Source organism: Bactrocera oleae, chromosome 3 (assembly GCF_042242935.1).
Source record: "Bactrocera oleae isolate idBacOlea1 chromosome 3, idBacOlea1, whole genome shotgun sequence".
In the NCBI taxonomy this organism is placed as follows: domain Eukaryota; kingdom Metazoa; phylum Arthropoda; class Insecta; order Diptera; family Tephritidae; genus Bactrocera; species Bactrocera oleae.
Window position 1 is genome coordinate 85035695 of NC_091537.1, and position 25419 is coordinate 85061113.

The window sequence follows — 25419 nt, forward strand, 5'->3', positions numbered from 1 at the left end:
CCGGACTGACCCAAAAAAAAACTTAATTTTTTCATATATTTTAATACAAATCGAAATTATAGCCCAAAATAGGCATCTTTTGAGCCAAGCCACGGCTGTGATGACCTTCAGTGCCTTCAGCGAATTTTGATATTTTCGGTTTCGGCTCATTTTTGTTGAGCCACTAGATTGTTGGACAGTTTCAGCGTTTTTTCATAAACCCACGTCTGATCACGAGTAGTGATGAATGTGGGGTTCTCAGCTACGTTCTTAAACATATCTTGCATGTTGCTTTGTGAAAGATTTGAGTACGAACCTAGCATTTACATGCTTTATACAATATGTTTTGAATCGATTAAGTTCGACTTTAGGACAGTCTATGATTTTCAAAAAATTTAAATTGATCAGTCTGTATGACAGCTATATGCTATAGTGGTCCGATTTAAATAATTTTATCGGCGATTATACAGCTGCTTGCAACAACAATCCGTGCCAAACTTTGTGAAGATGTCTCGACAATTTAAAAAATTTTACATAAAAGGAGTTAATTCCGATCGTCAGTTTATATGACAGCTGAATTTTATGCTATGGAGGTCCAATATCGGCAGTTCCGACAAACAGCTTCTTGGGGAGAGAAAGATGTGTGCAAAGTTTCATATCAATATCTCATAAATTGAGGGACTAGTTCGCATATATACAGACAGACGGACGAACTGTTCGGGGTATAAAAACAACATTGAATCCACACTGATTTGGCAAAGAATTCTCATACACATGAAATAATATGAATCTTTACAGCATTTTAGCACGTTGAGTACTCATCTAGGCTTCTAATATCATACAAATATTTATAGTTATATACTATGTAGATCATATTAAGAATTAAGCTGCTGTTTAGAATTATCTGCAGTCTATTATACAGACGCGCGCAGCTTCACAGCTAAATTGGTTGTCGTCAAACTCACATACATACAAGCATACATAAGTATTTATGTAAATTTGTTTGTGCATTATATAATGTCATATACAAATTGTATATTAGTTTAATGGCACTTTAACTTTTGTTGAAGCGCGATAAAAAAAGTAATTTTAACACAAGTGAGTGTGTGGCAGGAAAAAAATATATATATGTAAGTATATATAATATATAGTATATTTATGTATTTTAACGCTGATTGCAGCACGACCGTGGCGTCTAGCTCGACCCACAGCCCTAAAACCGTATTCAGCCATACAAGTCAATGGAGTGCTGGGTAGTCTTGAGCGTCCCACCGTATTTCCTTCAGCTCCACAATTCCCGTGCATAGCGCAGTCAACGCCAACGCAGCGAACGCAAAGTGTCACCGGTGACAGCGGTGGCGGTAATCACACGTAATCACCGAGCAACAAGAGATTTTATTTTTGATTGGATGAATAGAATACAGATTGAGGCTGTAGATTGAATCCAGCCTGGGATGCGGTGATCATTCGTTTAAGCGTGGAGTCCTAAGAAACACGCACTGGCGAGACTGTGGCGGATGTCGGCAAACGTACGGTAATGTGTCTTGAGTTGCCGCAATAAGTTTGAATAGGCAGTTAACTTGCTCATTGTGATCTGGTTTTGTGATTTCTGAATTGTCAGTGTTAATTTGTAAGTGCTTTTGTTCGTCAAACACTTACATAATCGTTGCGCTGTGAGTACGGTTTTGAAAACTGCAATTTATATCGAGTTGCATCATTATCCTTGCAGGATATATGTAAAAATCGTGAAAAAAAATCGCGTGAGTGATAAGATAAAGAAAAACGTGCTGAGCCCTAACCTTAAAGGATATCGCAAAGGATATATTAAGTTCTTAAGGATAACTACACTCTTTAAGCAAGAATAACTATTATATTTATACATCAGTATGCCGACTGCTGCTGAAGAATCGATCGACGCTTTCCAGCATTACTACTCGCGTCCACCAGAGCGCCCGAAGTCGCGTTCATGGAAACAGATGCTCTATGATCCCGAAGAAAAGTCCTACTGTGGCCGTACAGTGGATAGTTGGGGTGAGTAGTTGAAATAATCTGAGAGTATGAACTATACTGCTTAGCTGGCAACATTTGTAGGTTGTGTTGAAAGAGTTAAAGTATAAACCGTTACAAAATCTGCTTACAACACAGTGTTAAAAGGGTATTCTAGTCTAGATTTTTCTAAATATTGCTATGGGTCTCACCAGGACCTTAACCTTATAGAGCAGTTGTAGAAGTATAATCGTAACCATTTTTGTAACTTTGAAACGTATGGTGTCGTATTGTAAATTCGTAGTGCTTAATAAGCATTTAATACGAATTTTTGTTGAAAAAATGTTAACGATATCAAAATAATTGAATCTATGGTCCCAAAAGAGTGTGTTGAGCATACCGTTTATGAATATTTGAATAAGCGAAAGCTCTGTGCAAAGTAATACCTGAATGAAACTATAGTGAAATTTCATAAATGCGATTTTCCAGATTTTAACCTTCTTCTTAAATCTCAAGAGAATGGTGGCTGAAAAGTAATTGCTGATGGTGAGGCATAATATTTTGAAGCAAGATTCAATCGCATATTGAAAAATTTATCGAAAAGTTGGAATGTCACTCTAACCGTTGTATCATACTTACGAATTTTGCCAGATATATGTGCTTCTACAACTAAGGTTTGAACTTTTCAGCCTGCTTCGTGAAGTCAACATAAACATATAACATTGACTAGCCATTTTGCGGGGAATATATGAGTAGAAGTACTTTCTTCTTGTATATCTAATGTGTTCCGCAATTTAACGTTTGGCAAAAACCCGATGAAAAAAGAACTAACTCAGTCCACTATATGTTTCTGATACCGCAATGACTTGTGATGCGCTCTCTCTTCTATATACTTAGCTAAAACATATATTCACTATTACTCAGTATTATCTTGATATTACTAATTTTTTTTATAAAATCGAAGTTCAACAATAGACTTCTTGACAAGCTTTCAGCTTAATATACTTTTGGTACAACTTTTAAACGATTTTCGACCCTTACCAGTATTAATTCTGGCACTTGTCGATATAGCTATAAACTTGACCTGAATAAATCCGAAATAATAATTGATAAGCTTGCCTGAACAAACGTTATTCACAGTAGTGGTATCCACCATATTAGAACTAACTGTGAATCAATGAGCTTATCAAGGATGGAAAGTGGGGACCCATTTTTCTATATTTTCAAGTGCTAGAATTACTTATTTGCCGTTTTTATACTATTTTATGCGAATTTGAGTTCCTATGCCAAATGGGATAAGTTTAAAATTGCGTTAAAAAAAAGAAAATATTTTTAAAGTTACACGTGATTTCCAACAATGCTAAAAAAGAAACTGCATGGATTCCGACCTTCCCCGTCCATGAAAACTAAAAAAAATATCTACTAGAAGATATGGTATTGTCCTAACAATGACTTACGATGGTGAAAAAATCAAAAATTTACAAAATGGCGGCGTTTAATTTTTGATAAGATCAAAAAATTTGATAGTGATCGAAATATTTGTTTCAGAGTAATCACTGCAGCAACAGCAAATTCAAAGTATTTTGAGAAAAACGCGTTTAATAGTAAACTGATTAAACTGAGTGGCTACAGTTTAGAAGCCTGTTACTCAAAAACTGTTAAAGATAACGATTTAAAATTTTAATTTATTATTTTTGGCGGTTTAACCTAACGAAATATGAAAAAAATTTTATTAGAAATGGCTTTATTAATATTCGCTTCTATATAGTTATTTACATATTAAATTTCAAAAATTTTCATAAAAAGTGGTAATTGATAAAAAAGAAAATTGTTGTGTCACACTACCTGTGAGAAAATACAAAATTTGCAGAATTTCGTCAATCATTATTTTTCGCACATACTGCAACTCTTTTTGCTAGCTCAGCAAATTTTTTTCTCAGTGCATATACAGTGGTGCTTAACACACGCAGAGTTAAGTGCATTGAACTATGTGTATACTAGAAACTCTGCGAGTATTGGTACATATTTCGAATGTGTTCACCAACACTCCCCGCACACCTGAACTGCATAACTGTGTTTCGGTTTCGCAGATACACACCAGTCTGCTGTGTATGCTTGAAGTGGTTTAGTACAACTAGTGTTTGTGTTTTTGTGTGTGTGAACGATTTTACCCGAGCAACGACCAGAGACATACAACCCTTAATAGCAGTTTCCTGCAATGCACTCATTTAGATGTATGTGTGCACCAATCCGCATGCGGAAAACAGGAAGAAACTCAGTTTGCGCTCAAATGCTGGAGTAGCGTAACGAATGAGCGTATGTGAGCCACAGATTGAGTGATAAAGTAATAAAGAATGGGCGCGTAAAATTTGCCAGAGCCACCAGGTACACAAAACATGCTTACAGGTACGTATGTATGTGTGCTTAATTGTTGATTCATTGTTATGCCTCTTCCTATTGTTTATTATGGAAATGATCAATCGTGTCTCCCATAAACGGCTTGATGGTTTTGTGTTTGAAGTACTTAAGTGGTAGGCATGAAGAGAGCATTCCACGCTCTACTCTGCAAATTTTTTTGCAAATGACATATTTTGTTGCGTTAAAACAAAAACTCAAATAGCGACATACTTTTACACTAGGGTGGGTGAAATGTTTTTTAGATATCGTTTCTAATATTTATATTCTAAGAAAAGAATGCAAGACGGCGGGAAAATTATGATCTTGGAAGAAATACTCATATTGCATTAATAAGAAAGTAATATTGTTTCTTCTTTAATTTGATTTTCATAAAGTCGAAGTTTTAAATTTTTAAGCAAGCCGTGGTTTGATGCTCAAAAAAGTTTTGCTATGTGCTGATTGAGACTGGCAGGTAATCATCTACTGTGAGTTATTCCCCTACGACCAAACTGTTAATTGCGATCTGTGCTGTCAACACTCGGATCGTGTAAGGGAAGCAATCGCCCAGAAGCGGCCAGTTTTGACCCATGGTAGAAGAATTGTGCTTCATCAGGACAACGCCAGACCACACACAACAATAGTGACTCGCCAAAAGCTCCGAGAGCTCAGTTGGGAGCTTCTGATGAATCCACCTTATAGTTCGGACCTGTTCCTGTTCGAGGTGAATAATAATAAATAAATTCATTTCAAAAGAGGCTTGTGAAAATCAAGTGTCCTAGTGTGTGCCAGGAATATTTGAACTAAATCAGATCATTTTAACTATGCTAAATTAAACCTTTTATTTGTATCTTTGTAAGGATGATGGATTTCCTTTTACTAAACCTACAATATTATAATGGCCAAAGTTAATGTTAGAAAATTGCGCATTATGCTTATAACAGTTTTCGATAGAAGAGATCTAGCCCGATTTTCGGCATATAGTTGTAAAACCAGGGGATGAGCTAGTCGAATTCCTCAGCACATAAAAAAAGAATGCGTCGTGCTGATGCTCATACTTATATTCTCATTAAAAACAAAAGCTGGGGAGAGCACCACCATGCACAATCCAGAGCGTATTACTATGTGTTAAAAAAATTCTCTACAAAAATCTGCCCTTTAACTTCGTATAATTTCAATAATGTTAGGGTCAAGAAATTGTCGAAATATCTGCATATTTATGTTGTTTTTGCAATGATACAATGTCAGAAGAAGATTTCGATTAATGAATTTTTTACTCTCAAAATCTTCCAGCTGATGACGACTTTTCGTCGCAGTATTAAAGGAGAAAGTCATATCTCGTTTTCTATTATATTTATATATATGTATGTATGTACATACTCACATACATAAAGCAAATCCATGGCACACAAAATTTTAAATTAGCAGTAAGAGGTAACCACCATAGAAAGAAATCTTAATTTCCTAAGATTTCAAAGAACATAAATCCCACAAAATAAAAAAAATATATATTTTGAAGTTCGAATTTTCAAATGAAAACTAAAGGTTTTTTCGATATTTAGTCAAAATAAAAATTGAAGCATATTTGTGATTTAAAAATGTTAGTTTACACAAACTTTCGTGAAAGAAAAAAATTTTTGACATATGAAAATAGAAACCAAATATTGGATTATTTTAATTTTTACATGTAACAATGTAACCTCAAAAAGTGTAAGATAAATGTGTTATTACAAAAGTTGTAGATTTTTTCATTACCTACATCTTTGCCGTATAACTTTTTTCATGGGATTCATAATTTGGCCGTAAATTAAGATAAACCGTTTTTAGCTCTTAAAAATTCAAACACACACCTTCTTTTTCTCTGCGCGACGCAATAGATAAATTATTTTGCTTTCATTTGTGTTGTTTTATCTATCTTTTCCAATAAGTTTCGCCCTACTTTGATTTTTTTTACCTGTCAAATATCATCTACCCTGGTCTAATAACATACTTTTTTCCGTTTATGGAAACCAAAGCAACTCACCCTAGTAATCAGTTATATATGTATAGGTAAATGATTTGGTGGCGTAAATGTGCGAATGACTGCATCACAACTTCTTCGTCTGCAGTGGACGCCGACGAAACGCACAGCGAATGCAACAAACACCACCAGAGCAATTGTTGCTGTCGATGACACTTTATTTTGCTTTGCTGCTTTTTTACTGTTGTAGTAGAGTTATTTTGGCACACGAGCAAAAATGAATGCATATACATATACATCAAAATATGTATATTTATATATGTATATGTATGTATATATGTCTGTGGTTGTGTTTGCGTTGCTGTAAGTCTTTGTTGGCATGTTCATCGTCATATTGGGGTCAATGCGATGCTGACTGGAACAAAAACCATGCTAAATGTATGTAATACATATATATATATATATATGCATGTATGTACATATGTATGCAAGTATGTGTCTGTGTGCAGAATCACGAAGATGGCAAGTGGAGTCAAGCACTAAAATGTTGCGCTGAATTGAGGCAACAACAAAACAGTTTGCAGCAGTAACAGCAAAAGTTAGTGGTTGATAGGCATACAGACAGGCAGGCAAGCAAGTGACCCGACCATGTGCTTACATACGCTGGTATGTGTGTATGTATATGCATATGTATGTGTAAAGTGTTCTACTTCTTTGAGTAGCTGCATGTTATGGTACAATATTTATTTTTATGCTTTTTGTTGTTGCCCTGATTTTTCCTTGAATGCGAAATGAAGATGTAGCGCTTCACGCATACAACTGTACATACATACGTATACAGAAATATTTAGTAACTCAACTTCTGGTTAAATACTTGTATACATAGATACATAAATATCTATGCTTCATTTGCTTCCAACCGCCGTCAAATATTTATGTACTACAAATTTACATATAGCATAACATAGCTCGGCATTGCGGCACCACAAAGTACATTAATAAAAATATAAAAAATTTTATTACAAAACGAGTAAACCGTTAACTTCGGTTGGACCGCAGCTGGAATACCCTTCGCTAATAAAAAAGTTTCCATATAATTATATTTGTATATCAACTATATAGCTATATAGTAGTCCGATCAGGAAAATTTATTCAAACATTGTAGCGTTGCTTTAGAAAACAATCTGTGCCAAATTTCGTGAAGATATCTTCTGAAATAAAAAAAGTTTTCCATACAGGGACTTGAACTTGATCGTTCAGTTTGTATGTCAGCTACATGCTATAGTGGTCCGATATCGGCGTTTCCAACCAATGAGCAGATTCTTGAAGAGAAAAGAACGTGTGACAAATTTCAAATCGATATCTCAAAAACCGAGGGACTAGTTCGCGTATATACAGACAGACGTACGGAGAAACAGACGTTCATGGCTAAATCGATTCAGCTCATCATGCCGATAATTTATACAATACATATACTACATATTTTATAGCGTGTTACCAACTTCATGTCAAACTTAATATACCGTGCTTAGGGTGAAAAACAAAAATTATTTGAAGTTATTGTCGCCGCAAATCAAAACAAATGTTAAATTGCGCTCTCACACTGAGCGCACTTTTAGCGCCAATAGCGCACACATTCCAGGGTGGGTCCCCTACTTTTGCGTACATTCTTTACACTCGAGCTCTCAAACGCGCGCTCAAGCCATTTGAGTGTGTTTTGAGTTTTGTTGATCGCTTGGTTGACTGGTTGGTTGGTTGCTTAGCTAGGCTTGTTGTCTGGGTTGACCGGTTGCTTGGTTGCTTTTTAACGTGGTCTGACTCTCGGTCATGCCACTATCACGGCACACGGCTACACAGTCGGCGTACAGTCAAGAGTATAGACAAGTTTCAGTCCAGTTGAGCGCGTTTATGTTTTGAGACGCGCACGCAAGCTACACTCTAAGCTTGTTTCTTCATTCGTCATCATTCAATAGCTAAATAATACAAATACAAGCAAACAAAAATAAAAAACAGCGCAGAGCAGCTGCTTGTTCAACTGCTTTGCCGCCTTAGCGAGTTGTAGACGACGACACGTTTTTCAGTGTGTCTTTTACCTTACGGGAGAGTTGGCTTAGTGAGTTGAGTTGGTGCGACAACGGTAGTGTGTTGATTCATAATTTCAAAAATATACAAATATATATACATATATATATATATGCTGGAAAATATACCAAATATTACAAGTGTTTAAGTAAAAAGTTTGGCGCTACAATATATTTATATTTGTTAAAAATCTAAAAAAAACTGATGCCTTTTGCACGCGTTCCAACAATTTGTATATTTCATCGGTTTCTGTGATTCAGCTTAAAATATGCTAGCCAACTAGCAGTGACAGCTCTCTTACACACACCCAAAACCTCGTTTGTTCGTTCGAACGTGAATTAAAAACTTCAAAGAAAAAAGGTGTGGTTGTATCATTTCGAGCGCTCTCTCATGTCGTTCTTCAAGCCACTTACTTATAAACTTCGCTAGCATAGGCTAGAGACAAAAGTATATGTACAAGTATGTTTGCTCGCAAGCCAGAGTTTAAGACTTGAATGCGACTGCAAAGAGCGTGATTAGACTGTGCACATTTTGTGATAACGCCCGTTAGACGTGATAATATTTGGCAATTTGCATAGATAGAATAGAATTTTAGTAAAATTAAAAAAATTCAGTAAGATATGCGAATTTGAAAAAACCAAAATTTAAAATATCAAAATGTTAGTCAAAATGTAGAAAAAATACGAGAAGCAAGAAAAAGGAGCATTTAAAAAACAACAAAAAAAAAAAACATATATATATATATACACAGCTCGCGAAAATAATTAAAAACAGTAAAATAATAACAAAAAACTTGACAAATGTAACTACAAGTAGATACAAATGATTAATAATATAATACCAACAATATAAATTTACATTTAAATAAAAAAAAAATTTTTAAGAAAAATATGTTAAAAGCTCTGTTATTCTATTACTAACAAAAATAATTAATTATATGTATACATGTATGTATGTATTAGCGTGCGCCAAAAACCAATCTATCAAATTAATGGGTTAAAATCTATATACAGCGAAAACATATCCCTTGAAGGCAGGATTTTTAACTTAGTTTTAAAAGGTGTCAGTGAGCATTCAAAGTTTCTCCTTTAAATAACAAATAAAAAAATTATTTTTCATTAAAATATACCACAACCTTTGGGACAACTTGTTTAACATCACAAATTTTTATAGAACAACAAATTTTTTTTTTAAATTTAACTCAGGAGGATTTTTTTGAAATCAAAAACTTGTTTAATTAAAATCTTAGAAAAGTGAAACAAGAAAAATCGTTGACTTCGGTTGCACCAAAGCTTTAATACCCTTCACAAATACAAAATATTGCTTACAAGAACTTGGTAACGATCACTCAGCTTGTAAGGCAGCTGTAAGCTATAGTTATTCGATCTGAACAATTTCTTCGGTGATTACACCAATGTTTTCAATAATAATCCATGCTAAATTTCGAAAAAATATCTCGTCAAATGAAAAAGTTTTCCATATAAGCACTTGATTACGAATGTATGGCCGATATATGCTATAGTGCTCCGATATCGGTATCAAAAAAAATAATTAGCGTCTTGGAGAGAAAATGTCAATTGGGAATTTTCCGATCGATAACTCAAGAACTGACGGACTGTTTCGTAAATGTACAGACGGACGGACATGGCTAAATCAAGTCAGCTCGTCATGCCTTTCATTTATATAGTAAATATATTGTATTTCATAGTGTCTCCGACGATTCTTTTGAGGTGTTACAAACTTCGTGGTAAACTTAATATACTCTGTTCGGGTTATAAAAATTCATTTGCTAAACTATAAAAAATCGAAGGTCCGAAAACCAAATAAATTAATTTAACATGTCCATAAAATACCATTTATTTAGCAGTAGAGAAAATATATGAAAGAATAAAATTCTCTGATAATAATTTTTTTTTTTTGCAATTTTTATTAAAATATGGTTGAGGAAAAATAAATATAATGTTACAAAAATGTGTAAGTAAAAAATGTGTAAAATAAAAGAAAAAAAATAAAGAAAACATATAAAATCTGAAACAAAAATACAAAAAACAATAATGATATGAAGCAACCCATTAATAACAACTTAAAAATAATATCACAAAAGTAAACAAATTCCAGTTACCAATCAAAAAAATAATTTTTCAATTTCTATTAAATTATTTTACAATATTAAATAAAATTCGAAGTGATAGACATTTAAAAATGTAAATGATTTGACGACTTTATTTGTTATAAAAAAGTAAATAAAAAGTTATAAAAATGCTTGGATAAAAATATCTACATAATTAAAAACATATATATAAAACGTATACATATTAAAAAAAGTAAAATATATAAAAAATTATTGTTTTTAAAAAATTAAGCAAAATTTAAATAACAATAAAAACAAAGTAAAAAAAAATAAAAAATAAAATTCTAAGAAAAAGATATAAATAACAATATTTTAAATATGAAGTCATAAAACTGCTAAAATAAATAATATCTAATATATATAAATACAAAATATAAAATATCTGTATAAAAATATATAAAATCTATTAAAAATAATAATATTAGCAACCGTTTGATCACAAACTAAAAATAGTGAAAAAAAAATTAGTTAAAAAGAAAAAAAATATATATGACATACATGATAGAAAAAATATTTCTAATTAAGTTAAATATAAAATAAATAAAAAAAATATTAAACCATTTTTTCATAAATAAAAAACTTTTATAAAATACATTTATAAGTAAATAAGCTTTAGATAACAAAAAAATAGAAAAATATTGAGTCGCAAAAAAATTTATAAAAAAAATTAATTTCGAACCATTAAAAAAATTTATAAAAATAAAGAAAAACTTTTATAAATAAAATAATATGAGAATAATAAAATAAATAAATAAATAAATATTTTTTCGTAAATGAACACCACTAAAAATATCATATTTAGTAACGAAAAAATTATAACAAAACGAATAATAACATAACTTACGAATATGGTATAAAGGGTCTACCAACAAGAACGATGAGATGTTTAAATGAAATAAAACACTTAAAAACTGGTATCAGTTTTTATTTTTTTTTTTTTATGCAGATAATTGTATGCCATTTATGATTTGAACAAAATGTCGGTCCAATGGCCACCATGGCTCCGTTTGCATATCACCACCCGTTTACGCCAATTTTCGATTACTATTCCAGCATTTCGGCTATAGTGCGCTGAATGTAGTGTTCGAGCTCCTCGAGCGTTGCTGGTTGCTTGGCGTAATCCTTTGATTTTGCATACCCTCAGAGAAAATAATCAAGAGGCGTTAAATCGCATGATCTTGGTGGCCTTTTGACTGGATCATGCACAATGTGTTTATGTTTAGACGTGAAACATAAGTCGGCGCACCGTCTTGTGAGAAATAGAGATGGTCCGTTGAGAACGTGAATTTGTGTAAGAAGCTTAGACAATTGTACCAAAGTGAAACGTAATACAAGGGGAAACCTTGCTGAACATACTGACACTGACAAAATTTGACACAAATACGTAAACAAACATGGCTGCGAGCTGTCAAAATCACATCATCCCTATTGGTAGACGCTATACACACTAAATAATAAAATAATATATATATATTTATAAATATGAATCTTAACATGTAAGCTCTCTGTAAAAATAAACCCCCACAAACTTTTCCAATTTTTCATTGAGTACGCAATATCGCGGCCAAATTCGAAACGCCAAATATTTATATCACTACACTATTTTCTTAGCGTACTCACAACAATTTACAACACACACCGCGCACAGTATTCGTTTTATTGCATTTTCGGCAGCGTGTATTCGCCACTTCCTCTTGCATTGCATTTTTCAAAGTGCACACGTTCAAATGTTCAATGCTGTTTTCTTAAAAGTGCAATTGTTAAACAAATTCACGGCCAAAAATATTCAAAAGCACACCGACACATACGCTGACGCAGTTGTACGGGAACGTCACACTAATTTTTACAACAGGATTATTTCTAGATCCACTACTGGCGGCCGACATCACTTGACCGCCGATAATAATTCCGCAAAACGCGCCAGAAGGCCAGTTCCGTAGTATCGGCGCGTGCACACGACAATGCGACCAGCGACTAGTTCGGTAGACACCGCTTATATACATATATATTTAGATGTACATATATATGTAGATGTGTGGTATTACAAAAAAGTGTAAAAATAAATGTCACTACAATAATTTGCCGTGTGTTTGTGTTGTTGTCAGAGTTTACAACCGCTAAAAGCGACGCGTTCTGATTCTTAAAGAACATTAGCTGACTATTCAGCTTCCTGGCGTGTGTAGCCTTCGGTCGACCCAACTGCCATCGCGGAAATATTAGGAATAATCCGTTGCTTAAACTAATGCAATGGCATATTTGTGATAATTACTTTTTTTTTTTTCTTATTAATTTACGTGCTTCATTGACTGAAATAGGAGACGCAGACTTGCATAAGTCATTGGATTTATAAATAAAACGAACGCTTGTGCTGAAAGGAAAAGCGTACATAAATATATATGCAATATTGAAAAGTATCGAAATTGTGTTACATCGTAAAAGTGTTTCTGTGTTTGTGCGCGCAAAAAATTGCTAAGACATCACAAAAGACGAGCTTCAAGCTCGCTATTCCAGGTGTGCTTTGTAAACATATACCTAATAGCGTCAAGTTAAACACAATTCAAAAATGTCTAAGTCAAAACCTATGGAAATGTCCAATATGGATATAGATTTCCACGAGCGTAAAGCGGAGCCCTTTAAAATGGGTAGATTTATCTACAATTCAGCGGAGGGTACGGTAATGGGACGTGATCGCGCCTCATGGGGTAAGTTTTGACAAACAATACAACTAAACTTTTAACTAGAGTTAGAGTACTTAATATATAGAAAACTTACCACAGAACCTATTTGATTGATAGTTCAATAAAACCCCATATAAAGTAAAAAAAACGTCCACGGTTCGAAGTCTATGAAGAGCTGTTTCGGTCAAATAAGTACTGAAGCCTTTAAAATATTTTTTGAAACAACTAAAATAAACAAAATATAAGATATTTAGTGTGGTTGGGGTTCCCAATCAGTAAGAACACAGACCCTTGCTCTTACAATCGTTCTTAATAACATTCGGTTTATTGTTCTACTTGATTTTTGTTCTTAAAAATTTGTTGAAAAACGATTTTAAGTAAATAAATATGCTCCGTAGTTAGTTCGAAGGAAACAAGAGATTTTATCAGATTCAATTACTCACAGCAAAGGTCGGAAGTTCCCACTAAGTAAGGACAAGCACCATTGCTTTCATAATGCTACTTAAAATCGTTCATATGGTCTCAGAGAAGGCGTTATTCATTCTCCGAAGCGTATTTTTTTGCAGGGAACCAAATCTGGTTAATACGGTGACTTGCGTTTGGTGTTTGACCAAAAATTCAGTCACAATCATGCTAGAATGTGACAGCGCATAGAGTTGCTTCAAGTAGGTATCTCAAAACACACAAGTAGTATATCTTTTAGACCATTTCATCCTGTGGGACGAATTCACGGTATGCCTATATCTATGAGCATAGTGAAAATAGAAAATTTGCAAATTCGTCAAACCTTTTACGTAATTTACATTTGCGTCAGTTTATTAAAGAAACCATATTTGGTTAAAAATAAATACAAAAGCACATGAAATTTTCACCTCGAACTTCGCAGCTGAACAAAATCATTTTCATTATAGTGTTGCCGAAATGATGCAATCAGTATTTACAGCAAGACATTAAATGATCATTAGTTGCTATATAAAATGCCAAAAATATTTGTTTCCACTGCATATATGTATATATTCATAATTACATATGTATTGGCACAACTTGGCACAAAAACGAAAGAAAGTGAAGATAATTATTGGAGCTTAAAAGCTTTGGCAATTAGGCGATAGAAATATTAAAATTTACATTAAAGTTGGAATAATCGTGATTGTGTTAATAAAAAGTCGTACTATTGAAATAAAAAACCACAGCTGACACGTGCATTTCACCATTAACTTGTTGAAAACTAATTACTTCTGCTGAAAAATGTAATTATTTCTCAGTTCATATATATAAACGTGTGGAGAATTCCCCGCATGACAAATAAATGGAATGATCAATTAGAGACGCACAGAGCTGAGCATACTTCACAGCTAACTTCAACTAAATGTTTTCTAATAGCTGTTGTGCACTCGCAAGGCAAACCGAGAATTACTATGTATAATAAAACACAATAAGGGCCACTTAAACGGCGCAAATGTCGCTTTTATCATGAGAAATGAAATTTAGAAAACTAAGCTTAGAAACCTTCATGCAGCATTTGTTTTAGCAAATACTTGGAGTTATGAGATTTTGTTCGAAAAGGACGCAATTGAAACCTGAAATCACTATTATTTGAAGTTTATATTTTTGTAGTTTAAAATATTTTGTCTGCTGGCAGTAAAGACCGCAACCGATTTCTATTGAATATTGTTTTACTTTTTTCCATACTCACTATTTTACTTTATATAAGATATTAAATATTTTAGGTTATATAAGATATTAAATATTCAGGTTTAATAATAAATAATATATTACTGCATACTTTTAGGGAGTCAACTAATTATTTCTGTACATTTTTTTGCCTGTCTCCCAACTCTGTCAATTTTTTTAGGAATGATTCTTTAAAATATTTCGATTTTCCAATGAACAAGCTCATTTAATCTAAACTTCAAAAATAACTTAGAATGATTATCGCTCCTAAGATATCGGAGTTATTATACCTTGAACAGGGTATATCAAGTTTATCACGATGTTTGTAACACTTAAAAAGATTTAGCCAAGTCCCTGTCCCTATGTCCGCCAGTTCCTCTTCTGTCTGTCTATATATATATATTATTGTTCAAAGTAGCGATACAATATCCAAATAAATTGTTCATATCGGACCACTATAGCATATTGCTGGCATACAAATTAACCGATCCAAATTAAGTTCTTGTATGGAATATTTTATATTTTTGAAGGGTATTACGACATCGGTGCAGCCGAAGCTATGGTATTTTTTTTTGTTTTTTAGCTGCTTTGATAATAAAGAAATCGGTGTTCAGATTTAAGTAAAAAATTCATCAGGCTTAGTTTCAAAACTTATAAGAAAATAAGGTGGTATTATCATCTTTTAAGGAAGATTGGTTCTTCATTAAACTACTATTCATATCCTATATTTAATATTTTTAACTTGAATTGAAAATTTATTTGAAAATGGTATTTGACTTGAAATTGTCATATTTTCGGGAAGATATCTTTTTTAAGGTGTTATATCCACTTGTAAATTTCAAAAAACCGACTTTCCTATTTACACATCGGATATACATATACATTAGGGTGGTGCGAAAAAAATATATATTTTTGCGTAGCCTGAGGGTATAAGTTCCAGATTATAAAAACGAAAATTTTTGGAAAAAAAATTTTAACATCTAGAGGCGGCCTACCCACTTTTAAAGTAAATTTCGAGTTCAAATTTTTTTTGGTTTAAACTCTTCACATTTATATCAAAATTATCGAATTTGACGGTTTTTGACTCAAAATTTATTTTAACACTTAAGGACAGCATGTTGTCGTTTAAGACTTTTTTTAACACTCCAATAATGACCACAAAAATTTTCCTCTCTCTCCAAAGCTTTTAGAACACAAATTTAATTTTTTTATAATCTACAAATTTTACCCTCAGGATAAGCAAAAATAAATTTTTTTTTCGTCCCACCCTAATATACATATTTGAGCATATTCTCGGAAAATTTTAAGTTAATTTGGCAAATAATTTCGGAGAGCGTATTTGTAAGAATTTTTTAACTTAATGTAATCGGCACCCAGACCTTTAAACGCAGTTTGCAGAGCAGTTGATGAAAATTTCTCCAAAGCGGTTGGACCGATGGATTTTGAATTTTCACATGATCTTCTTAGCTTTTGGGTTTGAGATAATTTTAAGCAGAAAGATCTTCTCCAACGCCAGACATCTTTTTTAGGAGGTTGTCATGGAGATCGACTAAGCGGTCAAGGGAATTTTTCAAAATGTATCACCGGTTATTAAAGTATTCGAATTCGAATGGAAATTTTAATAGATCAGTTTTGGTTTTAAAAATTTAGGGATCTGCAATTTCTCGGCATTTAATAAAGCTTAGAAGGTAATAGAATGCATTACATATTTGATTATTTAAACTTGAATTAAAATTTTGCTTCAAAATAGTATTATAATTAACAAGAAAATGTCATCTACGTGGGAAGATATCTATCTTAAAGACTATATTAAAATACAGTTAAAATACCTTTATTTTATGAACATTATATAATTTTATAATTCCCTACTCACTAAATATCGCATATTTCTGATATTTTATGCACTCACACATCATCTTGCATTCTGACTTATGTTTTTATTTTGCATTTGCTGGCATCTTCTAAAAATACCAAACGTTAAAAGCCATAAATATCTGCCATCGATGTGTTTAGAAAGCGGAAAAAGCCAATATGAAACTATACTATGCTTTGCTAATAGCCACTGAGCTAAAGCAGGGAGCAGTGCGAGAGCATTTTATATTGTGAGATCAACGAAAGAGTCTGCTAGAGGTGTTAGAGATTTTTCTTGGCTTTTTGTATCACGCACTGTCTTGCACATTTTGGCGCTCAAACGCCAGCAAAAGTGAGTCTGCAGTGCACCTGCTACCGAATGCACGGCGCTTAGGTATCGTACCATATGTTTCTGTACATTCAAGCATATGCCATACAAGTGTGTGTGTAGCTGTCAAACGACGCGCAATGTAAACAGTACACAGTGGACAACTGTCAGTGTAAATTTTGTGTTTATCTTTCATTCAATTATTTATTATCAAAAGTATTTGTTTACGCGCTAATGTCGCTTTGATGGCATTTACTCACATTTGCTCATTCCACAAAAATTTTCTTTTACTTCATTCTAACTTTCGATTATTTGTTTACCTGTGTCGATATACAAGACTTTTTTTTTGATTATAGCGCAATAAAGAAGTGTTAATGTGTGTGTGCATAAATATAGCTCCACACCAAACATAACTTCTTGCTAACGGTACACGTTGTGGTTGGTCTGCACTGGTTTCCAATTCAGTTAACATTTCGGTATGTTTCGCAGTGTGAGTGTTTTTTCTTCATTTCCACTGCCTTCCTCGGTCAATAGCACAGAAATAAGCCAAGCGCAAACGCTGCGTCTAAGTTGAGTTCAGTGCATATGAAGCTACTACGTTCGCTTCCTCACTGCATACTCCACACTCCAACACCCCAAACACTGCATGTGTTCTTCTTTCATTTCAAATTTAGCACAGTTTCTGTTTTTGTCATATTTCAGCATGCGTCACTTGCAATGCCGGTTAGACGGAGACAACTGTCGTTGGCGTAGTTGTTTGTGTGTTGTTGGCCTGAATCATATTCATTGAGGTTAAGTTGTGTACGATTCAGTTTGTTTATTACAATTTGGCCGAGAACAGGAGTGTTAGTATTTGAGTAATGTTTCACTGTAAATTTTTTCTCGCTTGAGTGATATATGGCCGTTGCATCTCAAATAAGTGAGCGTCTGCAAACGACCACAAATGAGTGAGAATGTGCATCAACAGTTTGAGTCACTATATATAGCTGTGTTATTTATTGACGATGATACTCATTATATGACCCAGTTGGAAATTTTTACTGTGATTTTTTAGTCGCTCATTTTTATATATAAAATTTATTTTCATAAATGTGTGCAGCATATATTTGATAGTGCGTTTTTTAGACATGTGGTTTTCAAGAATATATGGCCAAGAATTTTGCTTTATTATAAAGATAAGGGTTCGCCATTATGTTTTAAAAATGATTTTGGGCTGATTGGATTTTCGGAATGATTGGCTCGAATAAATGCCAGAATCCCAATTTTCGTCCACTTTTTGTAGCAATTGCGGCCGTATGTCAGCAATAACGCACCGAATATTCCCTTTCAAAGCGTTTCCTATAATATATAAATGGCATGTAGCGCCATTTTGTTGGAACCAAAGGTCCTCCTTATCAACATCCGCCAATTCAGGCACGAAAAAGTGATTAATCATGGTTCTATACCATTCCCAATTGACTGCAACATTATGGCCGGCTTCATTTTTGAAGAAATGTGAACCAATGTTTCCAGCTGCCCATAAAGCAAACCAAACAGTAACTTTTTGAGGATGTAACGGCGTCTCAACAATGGCTTGTGGATTATCATCATTCCAAATGCGATAACTCTGTTTATTACGCACCCATTCAACCAAAATGAGTTTCATCGCTGAACAAAATTTTCTTGTGAAAACCAAGATCTCGATCAGTAAATGGCTGTGCTTTGAGGTTATCTATATATATTCTACTCACTTATATATGTATGTCTGGCAATTGCTCATTTAGTGTTTCTTACACGGCACTTTTAAAGACAAGGCTCACTTAAACTTACTCTCTCAACATATTTTCTTCAACAATTACACAGAGTTCTCACATTTTACTTCCACATTATACATTCACTTCGTTCTACTCAGTTTAACAAGCAATAAGTATTTAATTTAATTAGTCACATCTAGAGATCGCGTAGATCAGCTGTAACACAAGAGTGTCATAGAGTAATTTAATTATGATTATTACCCAGAAGACCAGAAGCTGAGACTGGGCAGCTTTAATGAATCATACATTTAACCCTATCGACTTCGTACAATTCATTGATTAATGCCCAGCCTTTTGCGGACAATGGAACTGTAGAAACGAGCAATTATGTTTGCTAGCAAAGCTGGGGCAAAGTCAATATTGTTAATTAAATAGTGGCAATTTGTAAAAGCTTGTAAAATTCAAATGAACGACAAGATCAGTTTTAATGCGAAATTTGAACCAAAAGTACTGTGGAGTATAAAACCAGAGAGTTTAGAGAATTTTATTTATACTCATTATATTCGAAATATAAAATTTTCTTCTCTTCTCTATAGCAAAGATCGGCATCTTCTACACAGCGTTTTATGGCGTATTGGCCGCCTTAGTGGCCATTTGCATGTGGGTATTCTTTCAAACACTAGATCCACGCATACCAAAGTGGACATTGGATAGCTCCATAATCGGCACAAATCCAGGTAAATTGAAGTTTTTCACATAAACTCAAATATGATACTATATAAACTATATCTAATAGGTCTTGGATTCCGTCCACTGCCACCATCGGACAATGTTGAGAGCACATTGATTTGGTACAAGGGTACGCAACATGAGAACTACAAACACTGGACGGATTCGTTGGATGAGTTCTTAGCAGGTGCGTAAAAACTTTCCTTGCAGCACTTTTAAATAATAAATTTTTTCGATAATAATTACCAAATCAATTTATACACTATTAAATTGCAGTCTACAAAGTGCCTGGCCTAACACCTGGTCGCGGTCAGAACATCTACAATTGTGACTACAATCAACCGCCACCAAAGGGTCAAGTTTGCGATGTCGACATTAAAACATGGAATCCTTGCACCAAGGAAAATAATTACAGTTATCACAAGAGTTCACCATGTGTTTTCTTGAAATTGAATAAAATTTATGGTTGGATACCGGAGTATTATAATGACTCCAAAGATTTGCCCGATAACATGCCAACCAGCTTGAAAACTTATATTGGTGAAGTGGAGAAATCGCAAAGTCATAAGGTTCTAAATTTTTATATTTTTTGGAAGTATTTATAATGACTATAATAATTGTATCCTGTTTTAGTTAAACACCATTTGGGTTTCATGCGAAGGCGAGAATCCAGCTGATCAGGAGAATATCGGTTCAGTCAACTACTTGCCAATTCGTGGCTTCCCCGGCTACTTCTATCCTTATCAGAATTCAGAGGGTTACCTTAGCCCACTCGTAGCTGTGCACTTCGAGCGACCGAAGCGTATGTTTTTGTTATTATATAGTTGAAAGAGATATTTGGGAAATAGTAGTAACTTATTTTTACGATTGGTTTGGGTAATCATATTGAAATCTAGCTTGATGGGAAACGTCGTGAAGACATAGGTGATATCAAAAAAAATATTGAAGACTCTGGACAGAGTGACAAAAGACTGATTGTTTATTTAAGTGGCAAGGCCTTGCGAATATCGATGAGAAAGATGTTCAAGCCGAAAGATAAAACGTGAGGCAGCTTTGTTCGGAGAACTACATAATATTTTATTTTACACTGGTCCCAGTTCTACTTTATATTCAGAGGTTTTGAATATGTAAACTCAGCATGACTCATGGCACAATAATTGAATATTTTTATAAAGTGCTCGCATAAAGTTCAGTTAACATTTCAAAAATATGACCATTTAATGTTTTAAGAGCTGTTTTATAATGTATAAGGATTGTAGTGAATCGAGAACTGGCTCTTAGTCTTGGAAAACTTTACGAATATCCCAAAAAAATTTTCTGAAAGCGCTTTCTTACACTTCCATAACAAAAATTTTCCTTAAACATGTGCAGACTCTTTGCAGGAAGCTTATAGCTTGAGCTTTCTAAGTTCCTTCTATAAGATTTATTTCAGTATATATGAGAAGAGAAACCAGACAACATATTCCATATTTACATAATATCACTGGTAATACACATATATTAGATCAAGTACTGAATTCCCTAAGTTTATATACCCACCATTTATCATTGATATAACAACGGACTTGAGGTTTTAAAGATCCAAAGTTTAAATAAAAAGAAGTGTAATCATTAGCTGTTTATGTGTGAAAATCGGAACATACTTTCTCGGGTTTTGACAATAAATTATTTCTTTGTTGTTCAAAAAAATGACTTCAAAGTCGCCACTGAAGTTAGATTTAATTGGATCAGGTCCCTGCAAATTCGTTTATAAAAGAATATTGGGTGGACTGCAGCCTGTGATATTTTTTTTAAAAAGATGGACTCCAGGCGATAAGTTTTACAAGCACTAGGCGAGTTCCTCGACACTTTTTATACTCTGAAAAGTAGAAATATTGTACATATTTTCCTGTAATTTATCAGCTTGACGAGCTGAGCCGATTAAGCCATGTCCGTCCCTTCAGTTTTACAGATAACTGATTTGAATTTTGCACACGTTCTTTTCTCATCAAGAAGCTGCTCATTTGTTGAAATCGGATTGATATCGGACAACTATAGCATATAGATGCCACACAAACTGACCGACCAAAATCAAATTCTTTTTTAGTTAACAAGATTTCTTCATGAAATTTTGCATGGAATATTCTCCAAGACAGTGCTCCGTACAAACCGTTCAGAACGAACTACTATAACATATGAAACTGAACGATCAAAATCAAGTCCTTTTGTGGAATACTATTTTACTTGACGAGATTTCTTCAGCGCCTGTAAAGGGTATTATAGCTACTGTATGACCGAATGTCATGTTCTTCCTTGTTTGTTAACTAATTGTAAACGAAGTCTATCCCAGTGGCTTTCAAGTCCGACCAAAACGCAACTATCGACCGTTACTGCTGCTTATAGACGCCTGTTGACTGTTTGTTAAACATTTTCTAATAACTATAAATTATTGTAGACCTTTCAAGTGCCAAATTTCATACCATAATTTAAACACTCATTAATTTTCTAGGCGGCATCATCATCAATATCGAATGCAAGGCTTGGGCACGCAACATTTTGCACGATCGCAAGGAACGACTAGGCTCCGTGCACTTCGAGTTGCTGATCGATTAACAGAGTGTGGGAAAAATGTTCGACATTTACAACAACATTTAAAGCATTGAAGAGCGTCGGCTAACGCTTATGCCACCAACGAGTAGCATAGATTTTTTCAGCTATATTGTATACACATATATACAAGCATACATCTTAACAAAAAAATGAAATCAACACAAATTTATAAATACCAAGGAGCTATGCAGTCGAACGATTACACGCTAATGAAAAAACCAACAAACACAATCCCACAATCATATGTATACAGATATATGTATGTACCATTTAGTATAAAGAATTACGAGACAATTGTTGGGTTCTATAGTTATGTAAATTTCTTGATAATTTTTTTTTTTTCATTTAATTTAATCATTTCTTTTCTGTTAGTTTGTATGTTGTCTTTGATTAACTTTTAAGCTGATAATATATATATTATATATAAATATACATATGAATATGTATATGTAACTATGTGTAAGTTGAAAAGAAAAACGTGAGCGAATTATAGAAAAATAACCATTAAATAATACCAAATGTATGTATTTTAAAACACTTTGCAACAGTAAAGCACCAAGCAGAGAATTATACAAATGTATATACAAACGTATACAAAGTATGTATATGCTACAACTGTGCAAATATTTGACAATCTTTTTCCTGGTTTAGATAAATCGTACATAATCGAAAATATAGATATGGAACTGGAAGCTACAAACATAAAAAAGCATAAACAAAGCATATTTTAATACAACTACCCATAAATGTTGCTTACATACATACATACATATGTGTGTATAATCATGTATTTTAAGATAACTGCCATTCATATACCGAGGAGTTGCTATAGTATAACGCATAAAAGTATGCTGAATATTAAAGCAAAAATAAATTACATGCGAGAAAAATATTTAATTTGTCTGAAAAAATAACGGGAATTTCAGAATAAAAAAAATAAAATTAACGTTTTTTAAAATACCGTCATAATAGTCCTGCATATAATTGTTTTCGAAAATATTTATGTATTTCGATATTTGGTTTTTTGACATGTTTTCAAAATATTTACGAAAATAAACAAATTTTTTGTTTTCGAAAAAAATCCTGAAAATTTTAGAACGATAAAAATAAACCACTTCATGAATAAAAAAAAAATGTTAATAAGTATTTTAAAAACTCGAAATTAAGCTGATCTTTATTTATTCATATGGTATTTGCTGTAGTTTAACGCATAAAAGTATGCTAAGTACATTGAAAATGGCATGCGAGAAAAGTATTTAATTTGTCAGAAATATATTATATAACAAAATAACGAGAATTTCAAAGTGAAAAAACTGCATTAGAATAATGACTTTTTCATTATACTGTTATGGGAGACCTGCTAGTAATAATTTTGGAAAATATTTGTGTTTTTCAACATTTTCATGTATTTGCCATAGTTTTTAAATATGTTATATATAAAAATAAACCGATATTTTTTTCGAAAAACTACTTTGAAAACGTAATTAAATAAAACTCATTTCGGAATTACAAAAAATCTCAATTTCAGAATTTCGAAATAAGTTTGATCTTCAATTTTTAAACTCTTATATAGCCAACAGCGTATTTGAAATAACTTTTCAAATTTTATTCATACTTTTAACTGTTTGAGCTCAACGAAAGAGGGTCAAGCCCAAGCTTTGAAGGAGTCGCCCACTAAAGGTGGAAATTAAAACTTTAACAGGAGTCTCGAAATTAATGTTTTTAGCGAATAAATTATATTTGGGGCATTTGACAGCTTGTTATAGCGGATTTCGCCAATTGTTTAAATCAGGATTTTTAAAGAACTTTCGCTATTATATAATTCAAAACAAAAACTCAGGTTTGACAAAAAAATTTAAATTCGAATTTCGGGATCCCGATATGAGTTAATCCCAAAAACTAAAATATTGTACTATATAATAATTTGAGTGATAAGAAAGAGCGATATTCAGGGTTTAAAAATTTTCGGGATCCCGATATTATTTAGCACTATAGCCCATTATTAGTTCATCTAAAAATTCAAAAATTATTCAATCATATATAATAAATTCAGTGAAGAAAAGAGACAAAACTTAGGTTTTTTAAAATTTTCAAGATCCCGATATTAGTTAGCGCTAAAGCCTAATATAAGTTCTCCTTAAAATGTAATAAAATTTATAATATTTTCAGTGAAGAGAAAATACTACATTTGGGTTTTGGAAATTTTTCGAAAAATAAAAGTCGTTCTAAGTAACAATGTCAGTAATGAAAATAGACAAAATTTAAGATTCATTGATGATAATTTTCAGGATTCCGATATTTGTAAGTCTTAAACTTTAAAATTTTTTTTATAAAACAATTTCAGTGCTGAAAAAACCGGGAATTAAGTTTTGAAAAATTTCGGGATCCCGAAAAATTTTTACAATCACAGTCAAAAATTTAGGAAAGCCCATTTTAAAAAATTTTATGATGAATGAAATATTTTTCAATGTATGTATATTATGCATTTTCTATTTAAGAGTTGTATTCAAACTCAAAATCAAAAGAATTTTCACTAAAACACTTGCGAAAAAGTAAAAATAAATGTATCCAACGGTAATGTCAATGCATCATGTTTTTGTTATTGTAAACTAATAATTAATTTGCTTAGTTTTAAAATTAAATATAATAAATAACGCTATAGGAAACTATCACCCGCCACACAACTCGTTCTACAAGCCAACACACATAACAACAAAATGAGAACAACAACAAATAACTTAGTGGCAAAGAATCATACACCTAGCAATGTACAAGTAGTTCAATCCAAAATAAACAAAAAGTAAAATAATAATAATTGAAGTAACTCATTGACAAGCAACTACTGTAATTTAAACAGTTATAAATAATATTAAAAAACTGTAAAGAAAACGAATAAAACCATTGAAGACCAACAACAATAAACGTATCTCCTTCATGCACTAAAAATGTCAAGGTGACAAACATTTATCTACACTAACTAAAAAAACATACACACGCACACACACATACACATATGAATTGTAAATTTTACAAAAAAAAAAAAAAAAATGAAGCAAACAGTGAGCATAAAAAAGTCGAGGTAATTGTTTGTTTAATTTATTTTGATATTCGTATATTATTATAAAATTTTTGTTTCTTTTACGCAACCCATTAATTTCGCTAATCGCTGATATTGATAAGATACGCTCGGATCGAAAACGAAATCAATATGGAGTACCTATAACCGGCAACAAGATAAAAATCACCAACGACGTAAGCAGCTCACACTGGTTATGACAATAACAGCCAAGAGTCGTATCTGCACA

The 25419-nt window shown here is 32.8% G+C and overlaps 1 protein-coding gene and 1 long non-coding RNA gene across 6 annotated transcripts in view; one reads left to right on the forward strand and one right to left on the reverse strand.

Annotated features, from left to right (window-relative positions):
- LOC118682291 (uncharacterized) overlaps nt 1–25419 on the reverse strand; it is a 79294-nt gene that overhangs the window by 9716 nt on the left and 44159 nt on the right. Inside the window, exon 1 of one of the 4 annotated variants that reach the window (XR_011395518.1) lies at nt 12062–12722. The exons of 2 other annotated variants lie outside the window; for them this stretch is intronic. This is a non-coding gene — a long non-coding RNA (uncharacterized lncRNA). Of the gene's footprint in view, nt 1–12061; nt 12723–25419 lie in introns of those variants that run through there. One more of the 4 variants, XR_004978042.2, reaches the window with a different exon arrangement.
- nrv2 (nervana 2) lies at nt 1435–25036 on the forward strand. 2 transcript variants are annotated; one of them, XM_014247243.3, is made up of 7 exons: nt 8290–8456; nt 12848–13234; nt 19393–19533; nt 19593–19712; nt 19802–20094; nt 20159–20327; nt 22014–25036. In XM_014247243.3, the coding sequence occupies exons 2-7, from the start codon at nt 13096–13098 to the stop codon at nt 22115–22117; spliced, it is 966 nt and encodes a 321-aa protein (XP_014102718.1). In that variant the 5' UTR covers nt 8290–8456; nt 12848–13095; the 3' UTR covers nt 22118–25036. The 2 variants fall into 2 exon arrangements, with proteins under 2 accessions (XP_014102717.1, XP_014102718.1); XM_014247242.3 differs by lacking the exons at nt 8290–8456; nt 12848–13234 and adding an exon at nt 1435–2010.